The sequence below is a fragment of the Oncorhynchus kisutch genome, linkage group LG2 (genome assembly GCF_002021735.2).
Source record: "Oncorhynchus kisutch isolate 150728-3 linkage group LG2, Okis_V2, whole genome shotgun sequence".
Lineage (NCBI taxonomy): Eukaryota > Metazoa > Chordata > Actinopteri > Salmoniformes > Salmonidae > Oncorhynchus > Oncorhynchus kisutch.
The window spans coordinates 12,617,393-12,640,122 of record NC_034175.2 but is presented as its reverse complement, the minus strand read 5'-3'; the positions used below and the strand labels follow the sequence as shown (position 1 = coordinate 12,640,122).

General features: G+C 43.0%; 2 protein-coding genes across 6 annotated transcripts; one reads left to right on the top strand and one right to left on the bottom strand.

Moving 5' to 3' along the window:
- Positions 1 to 1,208: 1,208 nt before the first annotated feature.
- LOC109907645 (importin subunit alpha-6) lies at positions 1,209 to 11,643 on the bottom strand. The gene is made up of 14 exons (XM_020505738.2): positions 11,475 to 11,643; positions 10,190 to 10,317; positions 9,863 to 9,964; positions 9,380 to 9,479; positions 8,916 to 9,010; positions 8,441 to 8,572; positions 7,869 to 7,957; positions 7,593 to 7,692; positions 7,222 to 7,385; positions 7,064 to 7,142; positions 6,802 to 6,927; positions 4,295 to 4,422; positions 3,912 to 4,090; positions 1,209 to 3,345 (listed from the first exon to the last, which is right to left on the bottom strand). The coding sequence occupies exons 1-14, from the start codon at positions 11,476 to 11,478 to the stop codon at positions 3,158 to 3,160; spliced, it is 1,614 nt and encodes a 537-aa protein (XP_020361327.1). The 5' UTR covers positions 11,479 to 11,643; the 3' UTR covers positions 1,209 to 3,157.
- On the top strand, positions 11,642 to 22,655 carry LOC109907653 (zinc finger-containing ubiquitin peptidase 1-like). Of its 5 annotated transcripts, none has more exons than XM_031787576.1 (12): positions 11,642 to 11,804; positions 12,104 to 12,254; positions 15,691 to 15,792; positions 15,957 to 16,013; positions 16,280 to 16,387; positions 18,177 to 18,286; positions 18,513 to 18,681; positions 18,980 to 19,168; positions 19,389 to 19,554; positions 20,289 to 20,452; positions 22,176 to 22,402; positions 22,510 to 22,655. In XM_031787576.1, exons 2-12 carry the CDS (start codon positions 12,134 to 12,136, stop codon positions 22,555 to 22,557), a joined length of 1,461 nt encoding a protein of 486 aa, XP_031643436.1. In that variant the 5' UTR covers positions 11,642 to 11,804; positions 12,104 to 12,133; the 3' UTR covers positions 22,558 to 22,655. The 5 variants fall into 5 exon arrangements, with proteins under 5 accessions (XP_031643436.1, XP_031643432.1, XP_031643447.1 ...); XM_031787572.1 differs by having other exon boundaries at positions 11,643 to 11,804; positions 12,104 to 12,653; XM_031787587.1 differs by having other exon boundaries at positions 11,644 to 11,804; positions 12,104 to 12,143.
- The last annotated feature ends 75 nt before the right edge of the window (positions 22,656 to 22,730 follow it).

Below are 22,730 nucleotides of genomic sequence, written 5' to 3'. Positions count from 1 at the left end.
TGTCCCACTGGGAATGTGATGAAAGAAATAAAAGCTGAAATACACAATTCTCTCTACTATTATTCTGACATTTCACGTTCTTAAAATAAAGTGGTGATCTTAACTGACCTAAAACAGGGAATTCTTACTAGGATTAAATGTCAGCAATTGTGAAAAACTGAGTTTAAATGTATTTGGCTAAGGTGTATGTAAAACTTCTGACTTCAACTGTATGTGTGGGGTATAGATATACGGTAGTGATGAACAAATCCTGTTAAAACCTGTTAAGGCTACCCCCCTACTTTTAATAATGACATATCAGGCAATTTCCGGCCAAACGTTCCCCTAGCGGGATGTATGTCCTAGACAGGTTTTAAACACTAATATTTCACACAGAGTGAGCCCATGCTTGTGACTTAGGCAACATTTACTCCTGAACTTATTTAGGCCTGCCAGAACTAAAGGGGTTGAATAGTCAATGACTCAAGACATTTCAGATTTTCATTCTTAATTTGTAAACATTTCTAAAAACATAATTCCACTTAGACATTATGGGGTATTTAATCTATTTTTAATTCAGTGTGTAACACGTCAAGGGGTGTAAATACTTTCTGATGGCATTGTACCTCCAGCAGTCACACATAGGACTAATGCCCCATGTAGCGTATGCACTGTTACCTCAAAGAAGCTCTGATAACAGGACCAGTCTTCTAAAATCAGCTGCAGTCAGAGTCACTAATAGTCCCCCTTAGGAACTGTAACAGGCTAGACAAGGTCTATTGTAAGGTTGTGTGTGTGTGTGTTTCATTCATAAGAGTTGAACAGATAAGTTCCGTTAAAACCATAATCGAAGAAAAAATCCCCAATATTCCAGCCGAAAAGAGGCCTTGTGTAACAGATAATTTAATTGTATTTATTTATTCTTCATTATTTTACAGTCCACATTAACCCTTCAAAAGAGAGCCAGATAACAGCTCCATGAGTAACACAGAGAGGAGCTGTTGAGTCCAGCTTCACACACACAACCCTCTGTGGTCCATTGGGTTAAAGTAAACAGAACCACAACGGCAGCATGATATGGTAACCACCTAAACTAGAGGATTCTGGACATACCACAGCAGTCCTTATAGCCTCGGTTTCAAAACCAAAACAAAACTATTCCCAAATGAGGGAGAAATAAATCAACCTAAAACAAAAATAATATCATCCAATCGTACAAACATGAGAAATACTAGAAAACTATACAATTTTTAATGTGCATGACAAAATGTAGCACTACAAACTGTTTCCATCTCACGTAAATATATAATTTCCAAGTCCTAGGATCAATTAATATGGTACTCAAAATGTATACAGCATCTACAATTTTCAAAAACATAACATGCCAAAAGTAAATAGCCAGGTTTCAGGAGTGATGAGTTTAAAACTAAAAGAAAAGTAGAATGCTGAAATACTGTGCTTGTAGTCACACACACACACACATACATAAAGGCTCAGCAGTTCAGTATAGCCTGGTTGGGTTCCCTCCACCAATCAAGAGTTCATATAAAAAATGTATTAAAAAAAAATAAAAAAATGTTCAAAATATGTTCTGGAAGCCGTTCTAAACAATCCATGTTCTAGAAGCTGTTCTAAAAGGTGAGGGGAACCAGGGGAGACAAACACATGACCAACAGAAGATCAGAATAAAGCAGCAACAGGTAAGTGTGCAAAGACTCAACCATAAGTACAACACTACTGCATCTCAGTCAGAAAACACATTGTACTGCAATAAATCACCCCTTCCAATTAGTAGGAATTTATTTCCCCTATATCATTTCTTACATGTATATATAATATACAAAGCACTAGAGTTCAACTGAGCATTTTCTATCAACGTCCAATAGCGTTAAGTCCAATGCAAAGTAAACCACCAACAATTAAACAAAAACACTGCAGCAAAAACAAATAAGTCATGACATAATAACTCATGGAGATGAAAGAAAAAACAACTACAAAAGAACTCTGAGAGCCTGTGTTTTTATTCACCTGGAGATTGTTACAGACACTGCATCACACGACAGACGCTAGTCACTGAACCTAACCCGTCTGGCGGCGCTTCAATAAGGAGCACTCACACAAGCAGAACACTCCTCAACGTCACCCTAACGTTGTGTCAATCCTACCGTAACATTGTTATAGATAAGCATAAGCCTGGCTAAACGCTTTGACTAATGCAGCAAGTTACATGCAGTGCTGCCCTACACAATGCATCTACATTACTGCGGTCAGTTCGATGCAACTGGTGTCCTGATGTTATTCTAACGTTAATATTGCAGCCAGGGCCAAGGAGTGGAGAGAAGATAATGACAGTTTTTGACCATCTTTCTCTCAAAAATGAGCAGAAAGACATTTCAACGGAATAAATAAGATTAGGAATCTCCATGTCAACCATAGTCCATTTCAACATTGAAGAGAGACCCCAGAGAAAGATGTGCAGTTGCTTTCCAACTTAAATACTATGTCACTGGGATACACACATTATCATCTTGACACAATGTACATCCTCCCAATGAAAACAGTAGGCTGTCAGTAGCCTACTGTTCTCTCAGCTCTGGTCAAAGGGTACAAGTGAGGAAATGAGCTGATACAGTCACTAAACCTCTTCAGGACACTAGTTTGGACTATCTGGTGAAATCCAGAGAATCTTCAGTCAAATGCTTCATGTGTTCATATCTTTTGTTTTATTTTTGAAGACTGAAGAGGTCATTTCACATTTAAAAAGGAGATATGGAGGACGATTGAGACACCAGTGTCGTAATAATAATAATGTATTATAATAATATCACAGGAAATAATGATAAAATGAAAATGATAAAATAGAAACATTTTAGGGAGCAAGACAAAATATCAGCCAACTCTTTCTTTCATATTCATACAGCTGCAGGAAGTCTCAAACACTAAGAATGAGCTGTCCTCAGTCAGTCTTTCAGTCAGTCTCTCTCTCTCATGCTCGCTCTTTCCAGATAGGGTGGTGTGGAGGAAGATTTGGAGAGAGGTGGAGCAGGTGGGTCCAGTGAGAGAGGAGAGATGGGGTAGTGTCATCAGTTCAGGTCTAAAACAGCCCTATGGAGACTGGACTCTCTGGGGTGATAGTAGTAGATACTCAGAGGGGTGAAGGTCAAAGGTCAAGGTGTGGTTAGAGCTGGAAGCCCTCCATGGGCCCGTCTTGCTGCTGGAAGATAAACTGGCCTTGGTTCTGGTCCACCTGCGGGGCGATGCTAGCGTCCTCCTCCTCCACACCAAAGTAATGCTCGATCAGGTCAAAAGCCTTCTGGTAGATCTCCTGATTCTCATGGCTCTGCAGGAACTCTATCTTGTCCAGACCTGTCGTGGACATTTTTACATTTAGCAGATGTTATTATCCAGAGCAACTTACAGTCAGTGCATTCAACGAAGGTAGGTATGACATCCACACAGTCATCACAAATACAACTTTCCTCAATAAAGCAGACATCAGCTAAAATCAGTGCTAGTAAGAAAAGCCAGTGGACACACACGCACACAAATTAATATTAGGCCTTAGTGACTCACATGACAATACTGAGTCATAATCACTAACTAATGGCTGTTTAAATTTGGCAGCATGTGTCCTTGCAACTTATTAGATAACTACAGAGTACACTATTCACTTCACAGCAACATATCTACTGCCATCTAGTGGAACAGTGTGCATTCCACTGGCTAAGTGATTATCCATAGCCTAATAACATTTCTCCTTCTCCCTGAAGAGTGCAATCGTTCCCTCTCCCTCCTTACGTCAGTGCATTCCTTATAAATCCATGAGACATTTGCTATTTCAGGGAGAAGGTGGAGAAACAGAATTGAGCGTACATCTATGGGTTGATTCCTGTCCCATTCTCTTATGTTGTGTGTGTGTGTAAAAAACATACCATAGGCTTCCTCTATGAGGGCACAGTAAGGATTGATGCCGGTGCCGTTCTGCTTGGCCTCCTGCTCTCCCAGTCTCAGGATGTTCTCCAGGCCGTTCAGTGACACCTGCACTATCTTACTGTCCATCACTGTCAGCAGGTCACACATGGGCTTGATGGTGTTCAGACTAACCAGGTACCTACAGGGACAGCAAGACAGTGTTAGATTGACATTTATTCACATTTGCTCATTTGGTTTAGCAGAGATACAGGTCTACTACACTGGGACAAAACTTATGCCGAGCATGAAACTACTCCCATTAATTTCATGAATTCTTGGCGTAAGCAGTGAGTCTCCAAAATGATGCTCCGGTTCTATTTAATAATTTGATGCGCGTTATTACCTGATCTGCTCAGGAGTGCCCCCAGAGGTAGCGTTGGTTATAGCCCACGCTGCTTCCTTCCTGGTGCGGAACTCTGCCTTCTGAAGAATCTCTATCAGCACTGGGAAGATGTTGGCATCTATCACCGTCTGACCAAGATAGAGAGATAGAACAGTGAGATGACATTATACACACACACACAAATAGGTTGTTGTCAATAAAACATCACAATAAGGTGCAGTGTTCGATTTGCCTGCTGGGGGTCAAGGAGACCCCCAGCTCCTCTAAAACCATTGACAACTACATGCCGTTTTCATGCCGTTTAAAATATCTTAACCTCATGAAGAGCATAGTCAGAACTACACAGTTCAGATTATTCCACATTTAGCTCGGAGTTAAACAAGTAACCATGCTTGTCATGATAAGTAAACATCAATTGGTCATGTAATTTCAGATACGTGAGGGTAACCTCCCGATATCTCTCAATATAGGCCACCATTAAGAGGATGATATTACAACCAAATAGTTAACATTTATTTAACAATCCATTGAAAACAGCATGTAGTTGTCAATGGTTTTAGCAGAGCTCGCAGTCTACTTGCCCCCCAGGAGGCAAATTGAACACTCTGCACCTTGTGACATTTTAGCAATAATGACCTACAGAGTGTACAAAATATTATGAACACCTGCTCTTTCCATAACAGACTGACCAGGTGAAAGCTATGATCCCTTATTGATGTTACTAGTTATATCCACTTCAATCAGTGTAGATGAAGGGGAGGAGACAGGTTAAAGATGGATTTTTAAGCCTTGAGTCCTGGATTGAGCATCGGTGCCATTCAGAGGGTGAATGGGCAAGACAAAAGAAGTTCCTTTGAACAGGGTATGGTAGTAGGTTCCAGGCACACCGGTGTGTGTCAACAACTGCAACACTGCTGGGTTTTTCACACTGAACAGTTTCCTGTGTGTATCAAGGATGGTCCAATACCCAAAGGAGATGCAGATAACTTTACACAACCGTGTGAAGCAATGGAGTCAACATGGGCCAACATCCCTGTGGAACGCTTTCGACACCGTGTAGCGTGCATGCCCTGACGAATTACAGCTGTTCTGAGGGCAAAAGGGGATGCAACTCAAAATTAGGAAGGTGTTTAATATTTTGTACACTCAGTGATAAAATCCTTCAGACAACTACTTAAAACAACGTTCTAGAGGTCGACCGATTATGATTTTTCAACGCCGATACCGATTATTGGAGGACCAAAAAAGCCGATACCGATTAATCGGATGATTTATAAAAAATTATTTGTAATATTGACAATTACAACAATACTGAATGAATACTTACTTTAACTTAATATAATACATCAATAAAATAAATGTAGCCTTAAGTAAATAATGAAACATGTTCAATTTGGTTTAAATAATGTAAAAACAAAGTATTGGAGAAGAAAGTAAAAGTGCAATATGTGCTATGTAAGAAAGCTAACGTTTCAGTTCCTTGCTCAGAACATGAGAACATATGAAAGCTGGTGGTTCCTTTTAACATGAGTCTTCAATATTCCCAGGTAAGAAGTTTTAGGTTGTAGTTATTATAGGAATTATAGGACTATTTCCCTCTATACCGTTTGTGTTTCATTAACCTTTGCCTATTAGATGTTCTTATAGGCACTTTAGCATTGCCAGTGTAACAATATAGCTTCCGTCCCTCTCCTCGCTCCTCCCTGGGCTCAAACCAGCAACACAATAGCCACCATCGAAGCAGCATTACCCATGCAGAGCAAGGGGAACAACTACTAGAAGGCTCAGAGCGAATGACGTTTGAAACGCTATTAGCGCGCGCTAACTAGCTAGCCATTTCACTTCGGTTACACCAGCCTAATCTCGGGAGTTGATAGGCTTGAAGTCATAAACAGCGCAATGCTTGACGCACAACGAAGAGCTGCTGGTAAAACGCACAAAAGTGCTGTTTGAATGAATGTTTACGCGCCTGCTTCTGCCTACCACTTCTCAGTCAGATACTTGTATGCTCAGTCACATTATATGCAGGACACGCTAGATAATATCTAGTAATATCATCAACCATGTGTAGTTAACTAGTGATTATGATTGATTGTTTTTTTAGAAGATAAGTTTAATGCTAGCTAGCAATTTACCTTGGCTTACTGCATTCGCGTAACAGGCAGTCTCCTTGTGGAGTGCAACGAGAGAGAGGCAGGTCATTATTGCATTGGACTAGTTAACTGTAAGGTTGCAAGATTGGTTCCCCAAGCTGACAAGGTGAAAATCTGTCGTTAACCCACCGTTCCTACGCCGTCATTGAAAATAAGAATGTGTTCTTAACTGACTTGCCTAGTTAAATAAAAAGGTAGAAAAATAAAATACTTATTTATTAATTAAATCGGCGTCCAAAATACCGATTTCCGATTGTTATGAAAACTTGAAATCGGCCCTAATTAAATCAGCCATTCCGATTAAATCGGTCGACCTCTACAACGTGCTACCATCAAGCACAGGTACACACACACCTGGATCTGTGCTCTGTTTCCAGCTGTAATGTTAGACACAGTCCAGCAGGCCTCCTTCTTGATGGACTCCTTGGGACTACTGAGCAGGTGTAATAGGCATGGCAATGCCGAGCAGTTCAGAATCACCTGGAACAATCCACACACAGTGAAGATTACACACCAGTCCACACACACGACCATGTGAAGGATCAAAACTCCACACACATCAGGGTGAAGAGAGACAAAGCCATTGGGAGGTAGCAAGAAAATAAACTAGTTCTACCTGAGTCTGAATGTCATCGCCTGTCACTATGTTTCCCACAGCACGCAGCGCGGGAGAGACCACCTTATAGTCACTGTGCCTGGGAAAGACCAAAAACACCACAGTCAGTGTGCACCAACATCTAAATTTCTTGTGTGTGTGTGTCTAGTAGTACTTACATGAGTAGCTCCACCAGTCTGCGGCAGACCCCAGAGTCGATGACGGTCTGTATCTTGTCATTGGGTCCGTCAGACAGGTAAGAGAGGGCCCAGCAGGCATCAGCCAACACATCTGGGTCACTACTGAACAGCAGCCTGGACAGCACACTCAGACAGGGAGACACCTGGGGGAGGAGGAGAGAGAGAGAGCAAAGAAGAAAAGAGCAAGGGGGAGGAAGAAAGACAGAAAGAGGGATAATGGTTTTGCTAAGAGAATGGCTTTGAGAGAAATTAGTCAAAATCCCAGAGTGGTTTGTGCATTTGACAGGAGAGATCTGTTGGACTGTTAGAACTGTCCTCTGATTGGGCAATGTGGGAATAGACCCCATTACCTTGGTGAAGTCAGGGGGGGGGTTCTTCCCTCTACACAGGTTAGACAGAGCCCATACAGCATTCCTAGTTGTGGTGAGACGGTTGGATTTAGCCAGCAGCCTGCGGGGGGAAAGAACAGTTCTCAGTACACCTTGTTTCTCTGACCGCAATTAAACTGTTAAACCTGACTAATCTGATTATACAATGTATTAGGTAATGGTATGAAACTCTACTTCTCCTTGTTAAAACAACATGGGCCTACAGACTGATAAAACCAAGCTCGCACACACACATACTGTTGTAGGGAGGGCAGGATGCCACAGTTGAGAACGTAGTCTCTGCACTCTGCGTTGTCCCCGGCGATGTTCCCCAGGGCCCACACGGCCTGAAATACACCAATCACTCGTCACCTCTAAACCAGCAGCCGTGCATATTGCAGCTATATTGCATGCAGCTAGGAGCCATATTATACAGTGCTGCAGCTAGGCTATATTTACACACAAACATCAGCACCATATAGAGCTGGGCTTGGAGGGCCATACCATATACTGCTACATAACCGCACAGCTAAGACCATATCGGGCTGGGATCGCTTAGTATTTGGCTATGTTAAAACCCATGAAAGGGGAGTGAATAAGAGATAACTTCAGGGAGAAGGGTAGAGAATCAGAATGCAGTCATAGCATTTATATTTAGGGAATGCAAAAATAGCTGGTTTACTATTCAGATAGGATCTTCTTGGCAGGACAAATCCCATGACATCTTATTCCCACTCCTGCTAGACATCCCTGTGACCCATGTGTTAGTGTCCCATCATGCTACAACTCTTCCCCAGGGCTTCAGCCCCCCTCCCAGGCTGTTCAGTCACCTGCTCCTGGACGTCCTCGTAGTCCGAGTTGAGCAGCTCGATGAAGATGGGCACGGCTCCCATCTCAATAACCACCTTGGTGTGCAGGAAGGTCCCAGAGGCAATGTTGGTCAGGGCCCAGGCTGCCTCAAACTGTGTCACACACACATTTCACACCATGGTCACATGGGGAGCATAGTACAAGATAGATACAAAGGCTGAAGAGTTACGATTGACTGAGTGTCATAAAGGGGCAGAGGAAAGTTCACTAGTCTTTTGACAGGGAGCAATACAATGCAGATGTCATGCAGACTGACTAATGCCAACAGGATGTGATATAATATTACAGAATCTGACTTAATTTCATATATTCCAACAGCTTTCTGTTAGTGTCATTTTGTGTAGTGAATACATTTGTTGATTTCTAACACACCAAACCAAGAATTCCCAGCACATCCAACTAACGGACAGACAGAGACCCAGCCACCTGACCAACCTGAAGAGTGCAGTTCTCACTCCTCTTGAGAAACTCCACAAACTTATTGACGACCCCTGGGGTGAGAATGACCTCATCGATGGGAGGGTTGGGCTCTGATAAGGAGAGAGAAGAGAGCATGACAATAACATCACACGACTAGCTTAAAAACATCATGGTTCATGGCTGAAAACGTGTGATGCTAAAACACTCCAATACGGTGTTGAGGGAATAGCATCAGGTCCAACAAAGGCATTACTTGCAGACATTTGGCACGAACAATCCATCTTTGTTGTTGAGAAAACATACTACACAAGACCAAACTATGTCCCGTCCCAAACGGAACCCTATTCCCTATATAGTGGGTCCTGCTCAAAAGTAGTGCACTAAATAGGGAATTGGGTCCCAATGGAGATATATCCTAAATAATACAGGTGGCATGAGCCCTGCATTGGGGTGTTATGAATTGCATGATTCACACAGACCTTTGGAGAGTAACTTCCTGAATTTCTGTGTGGCGATCAGCTGCTGGTCTGGATCCTCAGAGAAGATCATCTGGATCATGTCTGGAGTTATGACTCCTTCCTACACACACACACAAGTCAACATACATAAAGATGTGAATGACTTACAAAACCATGTACTCTGACACTATACACACAATGCAGAGGAAGCGATGTAGTGCTACACGTGACCGGTTTATCACGTAAAGTGCACTTAGGTCTAATGACCTTCATCTAGCTTTAATCACAGATTGATTTGAAAACCAAAAACTCTTGTCTTTTTTGGATACTGGAGAGCAAAGACTTAACTAACCATGGGTTTCAGAATCTTCTGTTTCCCAAAAAATTATTTGTACTTATTTTATGGAGTAATGGCATTGTCTTTCAACAGGTAACTAGTCCTTCGGTGCAGAGTGTAGACCATGAGAGCAAGACAATGGGACAATTGGAGTAATGGTCACTTACACCTGAGACTGGTGCAGTGGAGCTGATGTCGGGGTCCTGGACAGGGCATTCCAACATGGACTCGTCGCCCGAGGGCACACACACATTCCTCCTCTTGAACAGCTGGGGGAAGAGGGAGAGGTAAGTGTTAGTAGGACACTGACTCACTACAACCCAAACAAACCAAAGACAACTATAACAGGTGAATAAAAAATTTACTCATATCTGGAGAAGATTTACCATTCAAAAGGCATTTACATGGTCAAATTGGATGAGATTAGGGTTGTCTCCACAGAATGGAGAGTAGCTGATTCAGTGGTCCAGGCGTAAGAACTAGAAGCACCCTACCTGCTCTTCTCTCTTCTGTTTGCGGAGTTGGATCCCCTCCTCCTCTCTCCTCCGGCGCATCTCCTGTGGGTTCAGCGCTTTGTTCTTGTAACTCTTCATTCGGTCATTCCCTGGGCTTGCCATCTCGTCTGGGGAAATAAGGATAAACATAACTTTATACTGAATGATCAAATATACAAACTTGTGAATTCACCGCAGCCACAACCAGCCAAACTTGACTAGCTAGCTAATGTTGTTGTTAACATAATGGAAAATCAAATAAATAAAAAATCACTCTCGATGTGAATTTTGGATTTGTTGGCCAAAAGGGGATTTGAACACAAACCCTGCCATGTGCGAAAACAGCAGTTGGGGTGACAGTTTGACAGCTGATGAAGAAGACTGGTGATCAAAGTAACAATACCAAATGTTTCTCGCTCGCTGTCATCAGCTGTTAGTAATCTTTGTGTTAGCTAGTGAGTCAAAGAATGCCATTCCTAGTTCGCTAGATAAAGATGACAAGCACACCAGCTAGCTATGAGCTAGATAATGAATGTTAGCTAACATTAACCACGGTCTTGCTGACAGCGTCACTTTGACATTGCTTGTTGTATTTTCTGGGGGAATCAGTGGTCTTCCAGGCTGGATATCTCCAATCGCAAGAAACCGGGTTCCTCTCTAGCTAGTAGTACAGTACGGCCTAGTACAGTGGTTCCAAACCAGCGGTACTACCTAGTAGGACCCCTGGCCTAGGGAGGGGTACCTGGCCTATCCACAGGGGGTACTTGAGAAAGCTCACGAGACCTTAGGCTTACTGGTAAAATGCACATGAGGTGGTACTTCAGGGGTACTCCGGGCAGAGCAAAATTCAGTTGGTGGTACAGTAACCCAAAAAGGTTGGGAGCCACTGGCCTAGCACACAGCAACTAGTAGTAGCAAGCTGGCTACCTAGCTAATACATTATTCGTGTTAATTAAATTACATGGTGTTCAAAAACATTCTACCGTATTCGTATCGTTAGCAAAAAAAATACTTAAATCAAATGTAAAACCAATTATAATAGGCAATGGTAGCTAAAACTGCCATTAGACCCAAATCACAGATTTTTAAGATTGAGCTTGCTAATAACACAGCTAGCGTTAGCAAGCTAGATAGCTCCCTACATCGTTAGCTAGCTAACTAGCTCCTTCACACCCCTCTCCGGTCTTTCTTGTTTAGCAACCATCGTCATGCCAAATTGCCAGATAATTCGTGATAAAAAAAGAAAACAACAATAAAAAGGTTGTGAAGATTGTATTGATCTTACCCATTTAAGATGAATAATGTCAGAAACGCCTAGGTGTAGCTAGGTATTATTATTTCCTTCACGCAAACTCCCGAGTCCAGCTGAGAGCAATATGGCGTCTTGTATCGCTTAAAATTTCCCAGTAACCCTCCTTGGATCAACAACCAGTGACGTCAAATCCATCAGCTCAAACTGAAGGAGGAGAAGCCAACTGGGCCAGTAAAGTCAAGTTGTTAGCTAGCATTGCTAAGATGGCATATGAATGAAAAGTGAAACAGAAACACATGTATTTTGAAAGTAGTCACATAAGTCAAGCATTAGTACGGCACATCGTCCATATTTTTGAAATCGGTGAGTAACATGATGGTTAGCCAGCTAGCAATCTCCGTGTTTTGAAGTTACGTTTTAGCCCATAGCCTGACATGTTGACTAGACAAATTCAGAATTAACTATGATAGCGGAGTTAGAATTTGGTTAGCTATCTTGGCTGACAAAGATGGGAATTGCGTTGTTGCATCTTGGCTGACAAAGGTGGAAATTGCGTTGTTTCGTTATTGGGTACAATTGGTCTACATTTGATTGACATCCTTCCTGTTTATTCCTATTTATTTACTGACAAATTATGATAACATTAATTATCTTCATTTCAGTGTCCAGCTGAGCACCAGAAACAATTGGCCATGCTGACGTGTGAGTTCTGTGGCGAGGAATTGGTGTTGGAGGAGGACATGAAGACCCATCTCCTCCTGAGCCACCCGGAGAATGACATGGGGGAACAGAGCCATGACGGAGAAGCAGAGGGTAGAGGTGGTCACAGTCTTGTCAGGCCCAGCTCAAGTCCTACTCCCACTACCACCATAGTGGACAATCACTGCAAACAAGCCATTGGTTTGTCTAGGTCTGAGGGTTCTGAAAGAGGAGTAGACAATGGGAACAGGTTTGACACCATTGTCTCACCCAGGACATCCAATAGCACACTGGAGTCCAAGGAGCAAATTACTGAAGCTGGGGGGGAGTTCGGTGGAGGGCGAGCAGTGGCCATTGTTGTATCCACCTCTTCAGTGTCTACAGGCTTTCTGAGATCAGCTCAGGACTCCAGTAGGCCTACTAGTAGACACTGTAATGCTGATGAGTCTGTGGGAGTGGGATCCGCAGAGCACACCAAAGTCAAACAGAAGCGTTTCTCCTCCCCAACTAAAGGTTTATTTTAGTGTCTGAAATGTTTGTTTATTCAACATGTTGTTACATCTTTACTACTGGTTTGTTGTACTGACTGACGTTAGTTGGTTATGTCCCACTGACTGGCATTAGTTGGTTTTGTCCCACTGACTGGCGTTAGTTGGTTTGTCCCACTGACCGGCGTTAGTTTGTTTTGTCCCACTGACTGGCGTTAGTTGGGTTTGTCCCACTGACTGGCGTTAGTTGGGTTTGTCCCACTGACTGACGTTAGTTGGGTTTGTCCCACTGACTGACGTTAGTTGGGTTTGTCCCACTGACTGACGTTAGTTGGGTTTGTCCCACTGACTGACGTTAGTTGGGTTTGTCCCACTGACGCCAGTACGGACTGTTGTTAGTTGGTTTGTCCCACTGACTGACGTTAGTTGGGTTTGTCCCACTGACTGACGTTAGTTGGGTTTGTCCCACTGACTGACGTTAGTTGGGTTTGTCCCACTGACTGACGTTAGTTGGGTTTGTCCCCTTGACTGACGTTAGTTGGGTTTGTCCCACTGACTGACGTTAGTTGGGTTTGTCCCACTGACTGACGTTAGTTGGGTTTGTCCCACTGACTGACGTTATTTGGGTTTGTCCCACTGACTGACGTTAGTTGGGTTTGTCCCACTGACTGACGTTAGTTGGGTTTGTCCCACTGACTGACGTTAGTTGGGTTTGTCCCACTGACTGGCGTTAGTTGGTTTGTCCCACTGACTGGCGTTAGTTGGTTTGTCCCACTGACTGGCGTTATTTGGTTTGTCCCACGGACTGGCGTTAGTTGGTTTGTCCCACAGACTGGCGTTAGTTGGTTTGTCCCACTGACTGGCGTTAATTGGGTTTGTCCCACTGACTGGCGTTAGTTGGGTTTGTCCCACTGACTGGCGTTAGTTGGGTTTGTCCCACTGACTGGCGTTAGTTGGGTTTGTCCCACTGACTGGCGTTAGTTGGGTTTGTCCCACTGACTGGCGTTAGTTGGGTTTGTCCCACTGACTGACGTTAGTTGGGTTTGTCCCACTGACTGACGTTAGTTGGGTTTGTCCCACTGACTGGCGTTAGTTGGGTTTGTCCCACTGACTGGCGTTAGTTGGGTTTGTCCCACTGACTGGCGTTAGTTGGGTTTGTCCCACTGACTGACGTTAGTTGGGTTTGTCCCACTGACTGACGTTAGTTGGGTTTGTCCCACTGACTGACGTTAGTTGGGTTTGTCCCACTGACTGACGTTAGTTGGGTTTGTCCCACTGACTGACGTTAGTTGGGTTTGTCCCACTGACTGGCGTTAGTTGGGTTTGTCCCACTGACTGGCGTTAGTTGGGTTTGTCCCACTGACTGGCGTTAGTTGGGTTTGTCCCACTGACTGGCGTTAGTTGGGTTTGTCCCACTGACTGGCGTTAGTTGGGTTTGTCCCACTGACTGGCGTTAGTTGGGTTTGTCCCACTGACTGGCGTTAGTTGGGTTTGTCCCACTGACTGGCGTTAGTTGGGTTTGTCCCACTGACTGCCGTTAGTTGGGTTTGTCCCACTGACTGCCGTTAGTTGGGTTTGTCCCACTGACTGCCGTTAGTTGGGTTTGTCCCACTGACTGACGTTAGTTGGGTTTGTCCCACTGACTGACGTTAGTTGGGTTTGTCCCACTGACTGACGTTAGTTGGGTTTGTCCCACTGACTGACGTTAGTTGGGTTTGTCCCACTGACTGACGTTAGTTGGGTTTGTCCCACTGACTGACGTTAGTTGGGTTTGTCCCACTGACTGACGTTAGCTGGTTGTTTATACTGACAGATATGATTTGTCGTACGCACTGTTAGTTGGTTTGTCGTATGGACTGTTGTTTGTTGGTTGTTTGTACCTACTGATATAATTTGTCGTACTGACTAATTAGTTTGTTTGTCGTACTGTGTGATATTACTTGTTTTTTTGTATTTTGACTGATATGATTTGGTTTGTCATACGGACTAATAGTTGGATTGATTGCCTATTGATGAACTGTCAATGCATTCCATTAACAGTCCATGCTGTCTGGCACTCGTGGGCTCTTCCTCACTTTAGTCGTCGATCGCATCAATATTTTGTAAACCTCATCAGTTAGTTTTTTGTACTGACTAATATTAGGCCTAGTTGGTTTGTCGTACTGAAGTGGAAGAGAGAGGCCCAACTCATCAGAATCTGTCTCCCTCCATCAGGTGTTGTTTTTTGTTGTTTCGCCCACAAAGCAAGAGAGTGTTGAATTTAGCCAAGAATAAAATGAATGGCTTATTTGCTACATGAGGTTTATTTATAATATAAGTTTTGTAATGCTTAAGTTATGAGTGTACTGATATAAGTAGGACACATGACATCATTGTCACTTCACAAAAAACACTATCTCGGAGATGGCTATGCATATTCATTGGATGAGGCTAGCAGCATCTCTCTCCATTGAATACAGGCGTTTAACGTCACAAAAAAGGATTACAATAATCCACCAATCCAAAGCAAAGATAGGCAGGAGCTAGTCAGTCTGCCTTGCCGCTTTGTGGACAACAACTCCCATCGTTAGGGCGGGAAGACATGTATCTTGTCAGTATATCCATAATCTTTGGTTATACTGACTGATTGATATCTGTTGGTTTGAGTAGAGTAGTACTTTATTGATCCCAACTTGGGAAATCGTTTTCACTCAGCATCACTAACAAATTACAAAGACAATGATAAAAATGCATAATAAGACACATAAGAAGGCACCTGCATGTTAGTAGCCATAAAAGATGGAGACAAGTTTAAGATAAATACTGTTGTCTATCCTACTGCTGGGAAACAAGCAATAACAACATTCCTATTAAGAAGGCACCATAAATTAGTCATTTGTTAAAAAGACTCATTGCTGTGGGTAGAAATGGCCTTTTGAACTGCTCTGTGGAGCTTCTGGGCAGGATGAACCTGCTACCAAAGCTGCTCCTGTGTGGCATCAAAGTGCTGTGTGGAGTGGGTTGAATTAGTCTTGTCATCATCCTGTGTCTCATTGTTATGTACTATGTGTCTGTTGTCGTAGAGAAGCGGTTTTCCTGTCCTATGTGTGCTCTGGTCTGCACCGACGCCTTCATCCTACAGGAACATGTTGAATTGCACTTGCTAGAAGAGAGCCCAGCTGAAGGTACAGGATCTACAGTTAGACCACACAGTTCAGCACAGAACACACTGTGACTGTACAAACTCATGACATTCTTGAGTCTACACAGTTCAGCACAGAAAGAACATGAGGCCCAATCCATTGTGTTAAGTCTCTGACTCTGACATAATCTGTATCTGTCTTTTCAGAGGCTGTCCTGGGGGCCACATCATCAACCGAGGCAGCATCATCCAGCAACAGCTCAGGTTCGTCTCATTCCTTTCATCATAGGAACAAACATAGTTCAACCAAACAAAGGAAGAAGCCTGCCTATGGCAGATCCACAGAGGTTGAGGCTCTCTCTCTGCCCATGTCTTACCGATGAAGGTCTAATATTCCCCCAAAAAGCTAAATGAACTTGCAAGAGAGGTTTTATCTCAACAAGAATAACTTGGATGAATAATGATTTAGATAAAAATGCCCCGTCGATATCCCTTTTAACCGCTGTGTGTGTCCCTGACCTCGTCCTCAGGTGGGAAGAGTTATGAGTGTCCCCTGTGTTCTGTGGTGTGTGGAGACTGCTACTCCCTACAGGAACATGTGGAGCTGCATCTTGACTATGGCACAGCCACTAGTGCAGGTATGGCTTGATTTAAACAATCAAATGTGATGGGAACACAGGTTTCATTGGGATTTTATGTTTACACTTGTGGGAGTTGTCCTAAAGGGATAGGGCTAAATTCAAAGTGTATCTTAAGGAAGAAATATGAAAAGCAGATGAAAAACCATGGTAGCAATTGAAGGGGAAGAGTTTAGTCTAATAATTTCCCCATCATTGCCAAAGATGAGGACACAACAGTTCACCTGACCCAAGACTGAATCCAAACATTACACTGTTGTTTGTATGTGCATTTTACATTGACTGTACCTTTTTCTGCATTTGTTGATAACAAAATCTGAAAATACTCTGGATACATTCAGTAACATGATAAGAATATTCCTGGAAAATATGGGCATAGGTGCAACGTAAGACAAAATAAATAGTTTGAGTGAGAGGACTAACTGGTGTCTCCTAGTGGCCACACACCTCTCCAAAGTGTGCTAAGTTCCTAAGTAATTTCAAGGAACTTTTGACTCAAAGAAAAGTCTTAAACTATAAGGTGCTTTTTTGAGCTCTCCAAGCTGTGCCGTTGAGGAACTAGAGCAAGCACACTTGTAGTTGTTTTGTTTGGAACACAGTCCTGCGTCCTTGCCATCACACAATTACTGTTGTTGTTTACACAATCCCAAAATTGTCCATTTATAAATCGCAATCTGGATCAGATGGGCATCATTTCAAAGCCTGTTATATTGCCAACATGACTAGCCAAGTTATAAAATACAATATTACAGTGATAGGCTTTCACAATGCAATTCAGAGAACCAGATCATCATTTTGGTGAGCATAGAAATGAGTCATGAGTGCATTCAGGTGCGTGTGCCTCTGCAAATCTTCCTCACAATTAACAAACATGGGCTCATTCTGTTCAGAACAACACAGGATATTACGCCTAGTCATCTTGTACATCAAAAATAGTGATCATTTAAAAATTTAAAATAGTGATCATAAATGGTGACACTGTATATGACACAAGTTTTCTGATATGGAAGTGCACATTTACTCACAGGTGTTTGGCTTGTTTGTATGACATCAAAGCGAGATTTATTATCATTCTCAACGTCTGATCTTTCAAAATACATGGAGTCCTTTTTAATTTACAGCATTTCCCTCACTTGGACAACAAAACATTTGCAAAGGTTACCCAATTAGCGGGAGATATGGGCACAACTTCTTGTAGGGCGAGATGCTCAAGTTCAGAACTGCTGTCAGGCAAAACCCATACAGTGCTGTGAAGCGCAGAGCCAGAGCTCTGATGTCATGTATAGCATGTACTGTACAGCCAGTACGTTCCAATTTACGCATTTATTAATGCCCAAATCTGCTATTTTCTTCCTGAATATGGGTACGAGTATAAAAGGTTAATGAGAAATCTATTTAGTTCCCACTTATGCTTCCAACACGTTTTATTTCCTGCTTAGATGTAGCCATGTTATAACAACGTTATGACTGTTATTTTACCATAAACAGGGTCTCGGTAGAGATAGAGAATGGTGTAATACCCCATATTTGATTTGCACAAGCACTCTATTGCCAGCCAACTCCTGAAGTTGCAATATAATGTGTAATTTGTCCTTTGCGATCGGTTTTGAACTATGAATTTCCCTCTGAGGACTATAAAGTTTGAACTGAACGGAACTTCTACAACCTGCCAGCTCATACCGCTGAGCTCACACATGCAGCTGTCCTCACAACCGTTTTGTGTGTACAGGGTTGATTCCCATGGTGAATTCGAGAGAGGGAATTGTGACTGTTGCTGTGTGTGTTGCAGTGAGCCCTGGCTCAGACCTGAGGCTGGCCAGGCGGCTGCAGGAGGAGGAGAAGCAGAGGAGGAAGGAGCAGGAGGCCAAGAGGGAGGCAGAGGAGTTCAAGAAGCTGCAGGTTCTTATAAAGCACAACCATAATAACACTGGAGTAGTGGATTTGACCTTGCTGCATGATGCACCATATGACGCGTCTGTGCTTTGTCACATGGCTTATGTAGGAAGTGTGTGGTTTATTTGTGTTTCTGCACGTCAACAAGATTTACAGTGTACGTGTGTCTGCTTATGTATGCTGAGTGTGGTGGTGACCTCACCCTGACCACTTGCTGTGTGTGTGTGTTTAGAGGCAGTTTGGTGTGAACGGGAGGGGGGGCTACCGCAAACAGATGGAGAGGACCGTGGAGAAAGCCGTGTCTCGAGGTGTCATGGTGCATGCTCACTTCCACAACAAGAGAGATGAGATGATGGAGGCTCTGGCCTCAGGGGTCGACGATGGCAGGACCAGAACGCAGGGTGTGTGTGACATTCAATTTCTTATCCGGATCTTGACTAACATAGCTCCCTCATTATTTACTATGTTCTCAAACTGAGTTGTTTAGATCACATCATGTTATGTTTATACAGCTGTCTATCTACCACCTACATCTCTCAATGTTTTGCATACATTTTATTTAGCCTACAAGGTATGTATGTCATTAATAACTGTCTTCCTTCAATTGATTAAAAACTAAATGGCAGCTCCACCTTAGTGCTCTCTTTCTCTCTGTCTTTGTCATTCTCTTTGTTTATTGTATTCCTCTCATTCTGTCAGGTGTGCTGGGTGCTCTGTATGTTTACTACCAGAGGGAGGCCAGAGACTGTGTCCACGTGTGGCTGAGTGCTGACACAGACCACTACTACTCATCAGAGGGGGATAAGGGCTGGGGATGTGGCTACAGGAACTTCCAGATGCTCTTGTCTTCTCTGCAAAGAATGGAGCCCTACACTACCTGTCTCTCAGGTACACACAGACAGAAACACGTATATCAAAACATCACATTCTACAATTGTTTACCATTCTCTCAAATCCAGTAGCTGTCTGGATTGCTTAATGAAACGGTTCAATGCAGCCCTCTCAAAAAGCCATTTCACCATGTAATCTCCTAAACTAACTTTCTCTCTTAAATCTTCTATCATGGCATCTTTTCCTTGCCCCCCTCTCTCTCTCCCTCCTCTCCCAGAGGGGTCAGTACCCAGCATCCCACAGGTGCAGGTGTTGATAGAGGGGGCGTGGCGGGAGGGGTTAGACCCTCAGGGCGCCACCCACTTTAACCAGCGACTACAGGGCACACAGGCCTGGATAGGAGCTACAGAGATCTACGCTCTCTGCACCTCCCTCAGAGTCAGGTTAGAGCCCAGAGAGTCACACACAGAATGTTAACATACTACACGCATTAGAACGTAACACATTTGTGTAGCCAGCTATATTTGAATTAGATACACCTGAATGGACTCTCACACTGAGTATACAAAATTAAAAGAACACCTACTTTTCCTTGACATGGACTGACACAGGTGAATCCAGGTGAAAGCTATGATCCCTTATTGATGTCACTTGTTAAATCCACTTTAATCAGTGTAGATGAAAGGGAGGAGCCAGGTTAAAGAAGGATTTTCAAGCCTTGAGATGATTGACATGGATTGTGTATGTGTGCCATTCAGAGTGTGAATCTGCAAGACAAAAGATTTAAGTGACCTTGAACGGGGTATGGTGGTAGGTGCCAGGCGCACCTGGTGTGTGTCAAGAACTGCAACGCAGCTGGGGTTTTCTTGCACAACAGTTTCCTGTGTGTATCAAGAATGGTCCACTACCCAGACATTCAGCCGACTTGACACAACTGTGGGAAGCATTGGAGTTAACATGGGCCAATATCCCTGTGGGGCGCTTTTGAAACCTTGTAGAGTCCATGCCCTGACGAATTGACGCTGTTCTGAGTGCAAAAACGAGGGGAGGGCCTCAATATTAGGTTTTCCTTATGGGTTTGGTATACTCAGTGTACACACACAGAGTCACTATAGAATGTACATGTTGAAAATGGATTCTGTTCTCAGTCAGTTACCTCTAACCTGTGTCCCCACAGTGCCCGTGTTCTAGACTTCCACCAGCCCACGGGCCCAGGGGACACCCACCCCCGCCTCTTTGACTGGGTGAAGCAGTACTTCTCTCAGACTGCCACCAGTGGCGCCAGACTACCGCCCCGGGTGGTGCAGACCACACAGCCGCCCCTCTACCTCCAGCACCAAGGTAGTCTTAACATGGGTTTAGTGGATTGGATGGATTAGCTGATGATGGGTTACTGATATCCAATGTAGAATTTGTTTATGGCGTGTGTCTATTTGATGTTTTCTTGTGTGTCGTTTAGTGCTGAGCGATTAGTGCTTTTTGAGGTCGGTTGTGTTTTGGTTCAATCATTCAAAAATAATCACGGTTTTCGGGTTTCGATATTATTATTTTTTACATTAAATGCACTATACATTTTGTGGGTTGAATGCTGTAACAATACATAATAAAACAAAAGTCCCATGATGGTAGTGACTGCCCATTACTGCTTATCACTTATTCACATTTACTTTAATAAAATATTTGAGTTGTTGTGTATATTACATTTGTTTTATTCAATGACTTTATTATTTCATTCCAAGTCATCTCATCTCTATAGAGCTGCTGTCTGTGCTGTCTGACAAAATCACTATTTTACTCGTTCTTCAAAGTAAATAAAGCATGACTGCTGAATACCAACTACCAATCACTTAGAACATGTATTTTCAGGTAGAGATACCTCTCGAAGCAACTGCTTTCTATCTCGCTCGATCACGCGTGCTTCACACAGACCGGACTAGTAGGTGGGTGCGCAAAGGATTATAGTCATTATAGTTAATTACCACGTTTTCTGCACTAAAATATGTCTAAAAATGGCCTGTTGGAAACTTCAACTCACTACTACATCGCACAGTTTGGGCTTGATCTGATTTATCTCTACAGAAACTGCACATCGAGCTCACAGAACAAAAACTAATTAAATGGAATTAAAATAATTTAATCTGTCGGTCAATTAGTGATTCAAAACTGAAAAATAACTTAAATGTTGTTAATCGCTCAGTACTAGTGTGTTTGAGGGAGATTTGTTTGTTTTGTATGTGTGTACACCTGACGTCTACGTTATCTCTAAAGCCTTGTTCACATTGGCAGTTTGAAGTGACTCAAATCCTATTTAGTTGCATATCCGATTCAAATCTGTTCTGTTTCTTGCAGTCGGAACTGCCAAAAAGCACATGGAATCTGATATTTCAAGCCACATTTCAAACCACCTTCGTAGGTGTTTTTAAAGTCCGATACAAATCTGATTCCCGGCCATGTGAACGGTCAAATCAGATTTATTTGCCCTCAAGTGGTTTTTAGACTTATTTGGCATATCTTGTTGCTTGCTAGCTACTCCGTTGACAGTTTGACAAGAACATCTGGTCGTAACTTGCTTGTTAATTGTTTAAAAACAAATGAGTGACTGTTCTAGAAAGCTAAACTACTACCTACCTAGCTAGTTGACTGCTGTGGCTAGCCAAAAGATTCCATTTGAAAGTTGGATCATCTTATCCTTTTGAGGCTTTAAGTGTTCTTACATTATGATTTTGAACATGCAAAGCAACTGGGGAGACATCCATGGCAGGCATTGTTACCACCATAGCTTGCTATATAACTTCTGAGTGATAGGAAGCATGAGCACTACCACCAATCAGCCTACACCACTGTGCACACACCCATAGTTACTATGATAACTAGCGTAGCCATGTCAGAAAATGAATAATGTCTCAACACAAACACATCTGATTTGCTCACTTGTAACATACTGTTTTGCAAGTCAGTAGTCCAAAATGGATTTAAAAAACATAACTGATTTGGGCATTAAGACCTGCGGTGTGACCAAGGCTTTAGAGTGTGTTTCCTCCATGTCTTCTATCGACATCCTCAGGCCATAGCCGCTCAATAGTAGGAGTGGAACAGAAGAAGAATGGCAGCCTGTGCCTGTTGCTCCTGGACCCTGGCTGTACACCAGGAGATGTGAGGAAACTGCTGAGCCAAGATGGCTCCACTGTTAGCACAGCTGTCTGCCGCATGAGGAAGTTCCCTGGCAACCTAAAACATAGGCAGTACCAGGTGGTGGCTGTAGAGGGCGTGCTCACCCCTGTGGAGAAACAGGTGAGTCTGAGTGGCTCTTAACTGCATACAGTTGTAAAGTGTTTCGCTACGATGTGTACTGAACAGCGAATCAGCTATTCGATATTGATTTGGTTTTTGTTTGTCAGACCCGCATTCTCAACTCAAGAACACTGCAAGCCGAGAGGATCCCTTGATGCTGGAATGCAGTTTTGTAAATGTATAACTGCCAAAAACAGTTCATGTTTAATTTTCTTGGACATTTTATTAAGGTAATAAATGATGTATTTTAATATTTGCCTTTTTCTCTGTTCTGTTCAAACCCTCAACATATTTCTGTGTGTAGAATTGGGACCTTGTGGAAGTCGTA

Bases quoted from the DNA above. Each gene is read 5' to 3' on its own strand.
- LOC109907645 (XM_020505738.2), bottom strand. The intron at 9,011-9,379 runs GTCTGTGTGAAT...TCTCCTTATCAG, and splicing joins CAGGAAGTTACTCTCCAAAG to AGCCCAACCCTCCCATCGAT. The intron at 7,386-7,592 runs GTAATGGGGTCT...CTCCTCCCCCAG, and splicing joins CCCCCCCTGACTTCACCAAG to GTGTCTCCCTGTCTGAGTGT.
- LOC109907653 (XM_031787572.1), top strand. From the start codon at position 12,134: ATGCTGACGTGTGAGTTCTGTGGCGAGGAATTGGTGTTGGAGGAGGAC. The intron at 15,793-15,956 runs GTACAGGATCTA...CTGTCTTTTCAG, and splicing joins AGAAGAGAGCCCAGCTGAAG to AGGCTGTCCTGGGGGCCACA. The intron at 20,453-22,175 runs GTAGTCTTAACA...CGACATCCTCAG, and splicing joins CCTCTACCTCCAGCACCAAG to GCCATAGCCGCTCAATAGTA.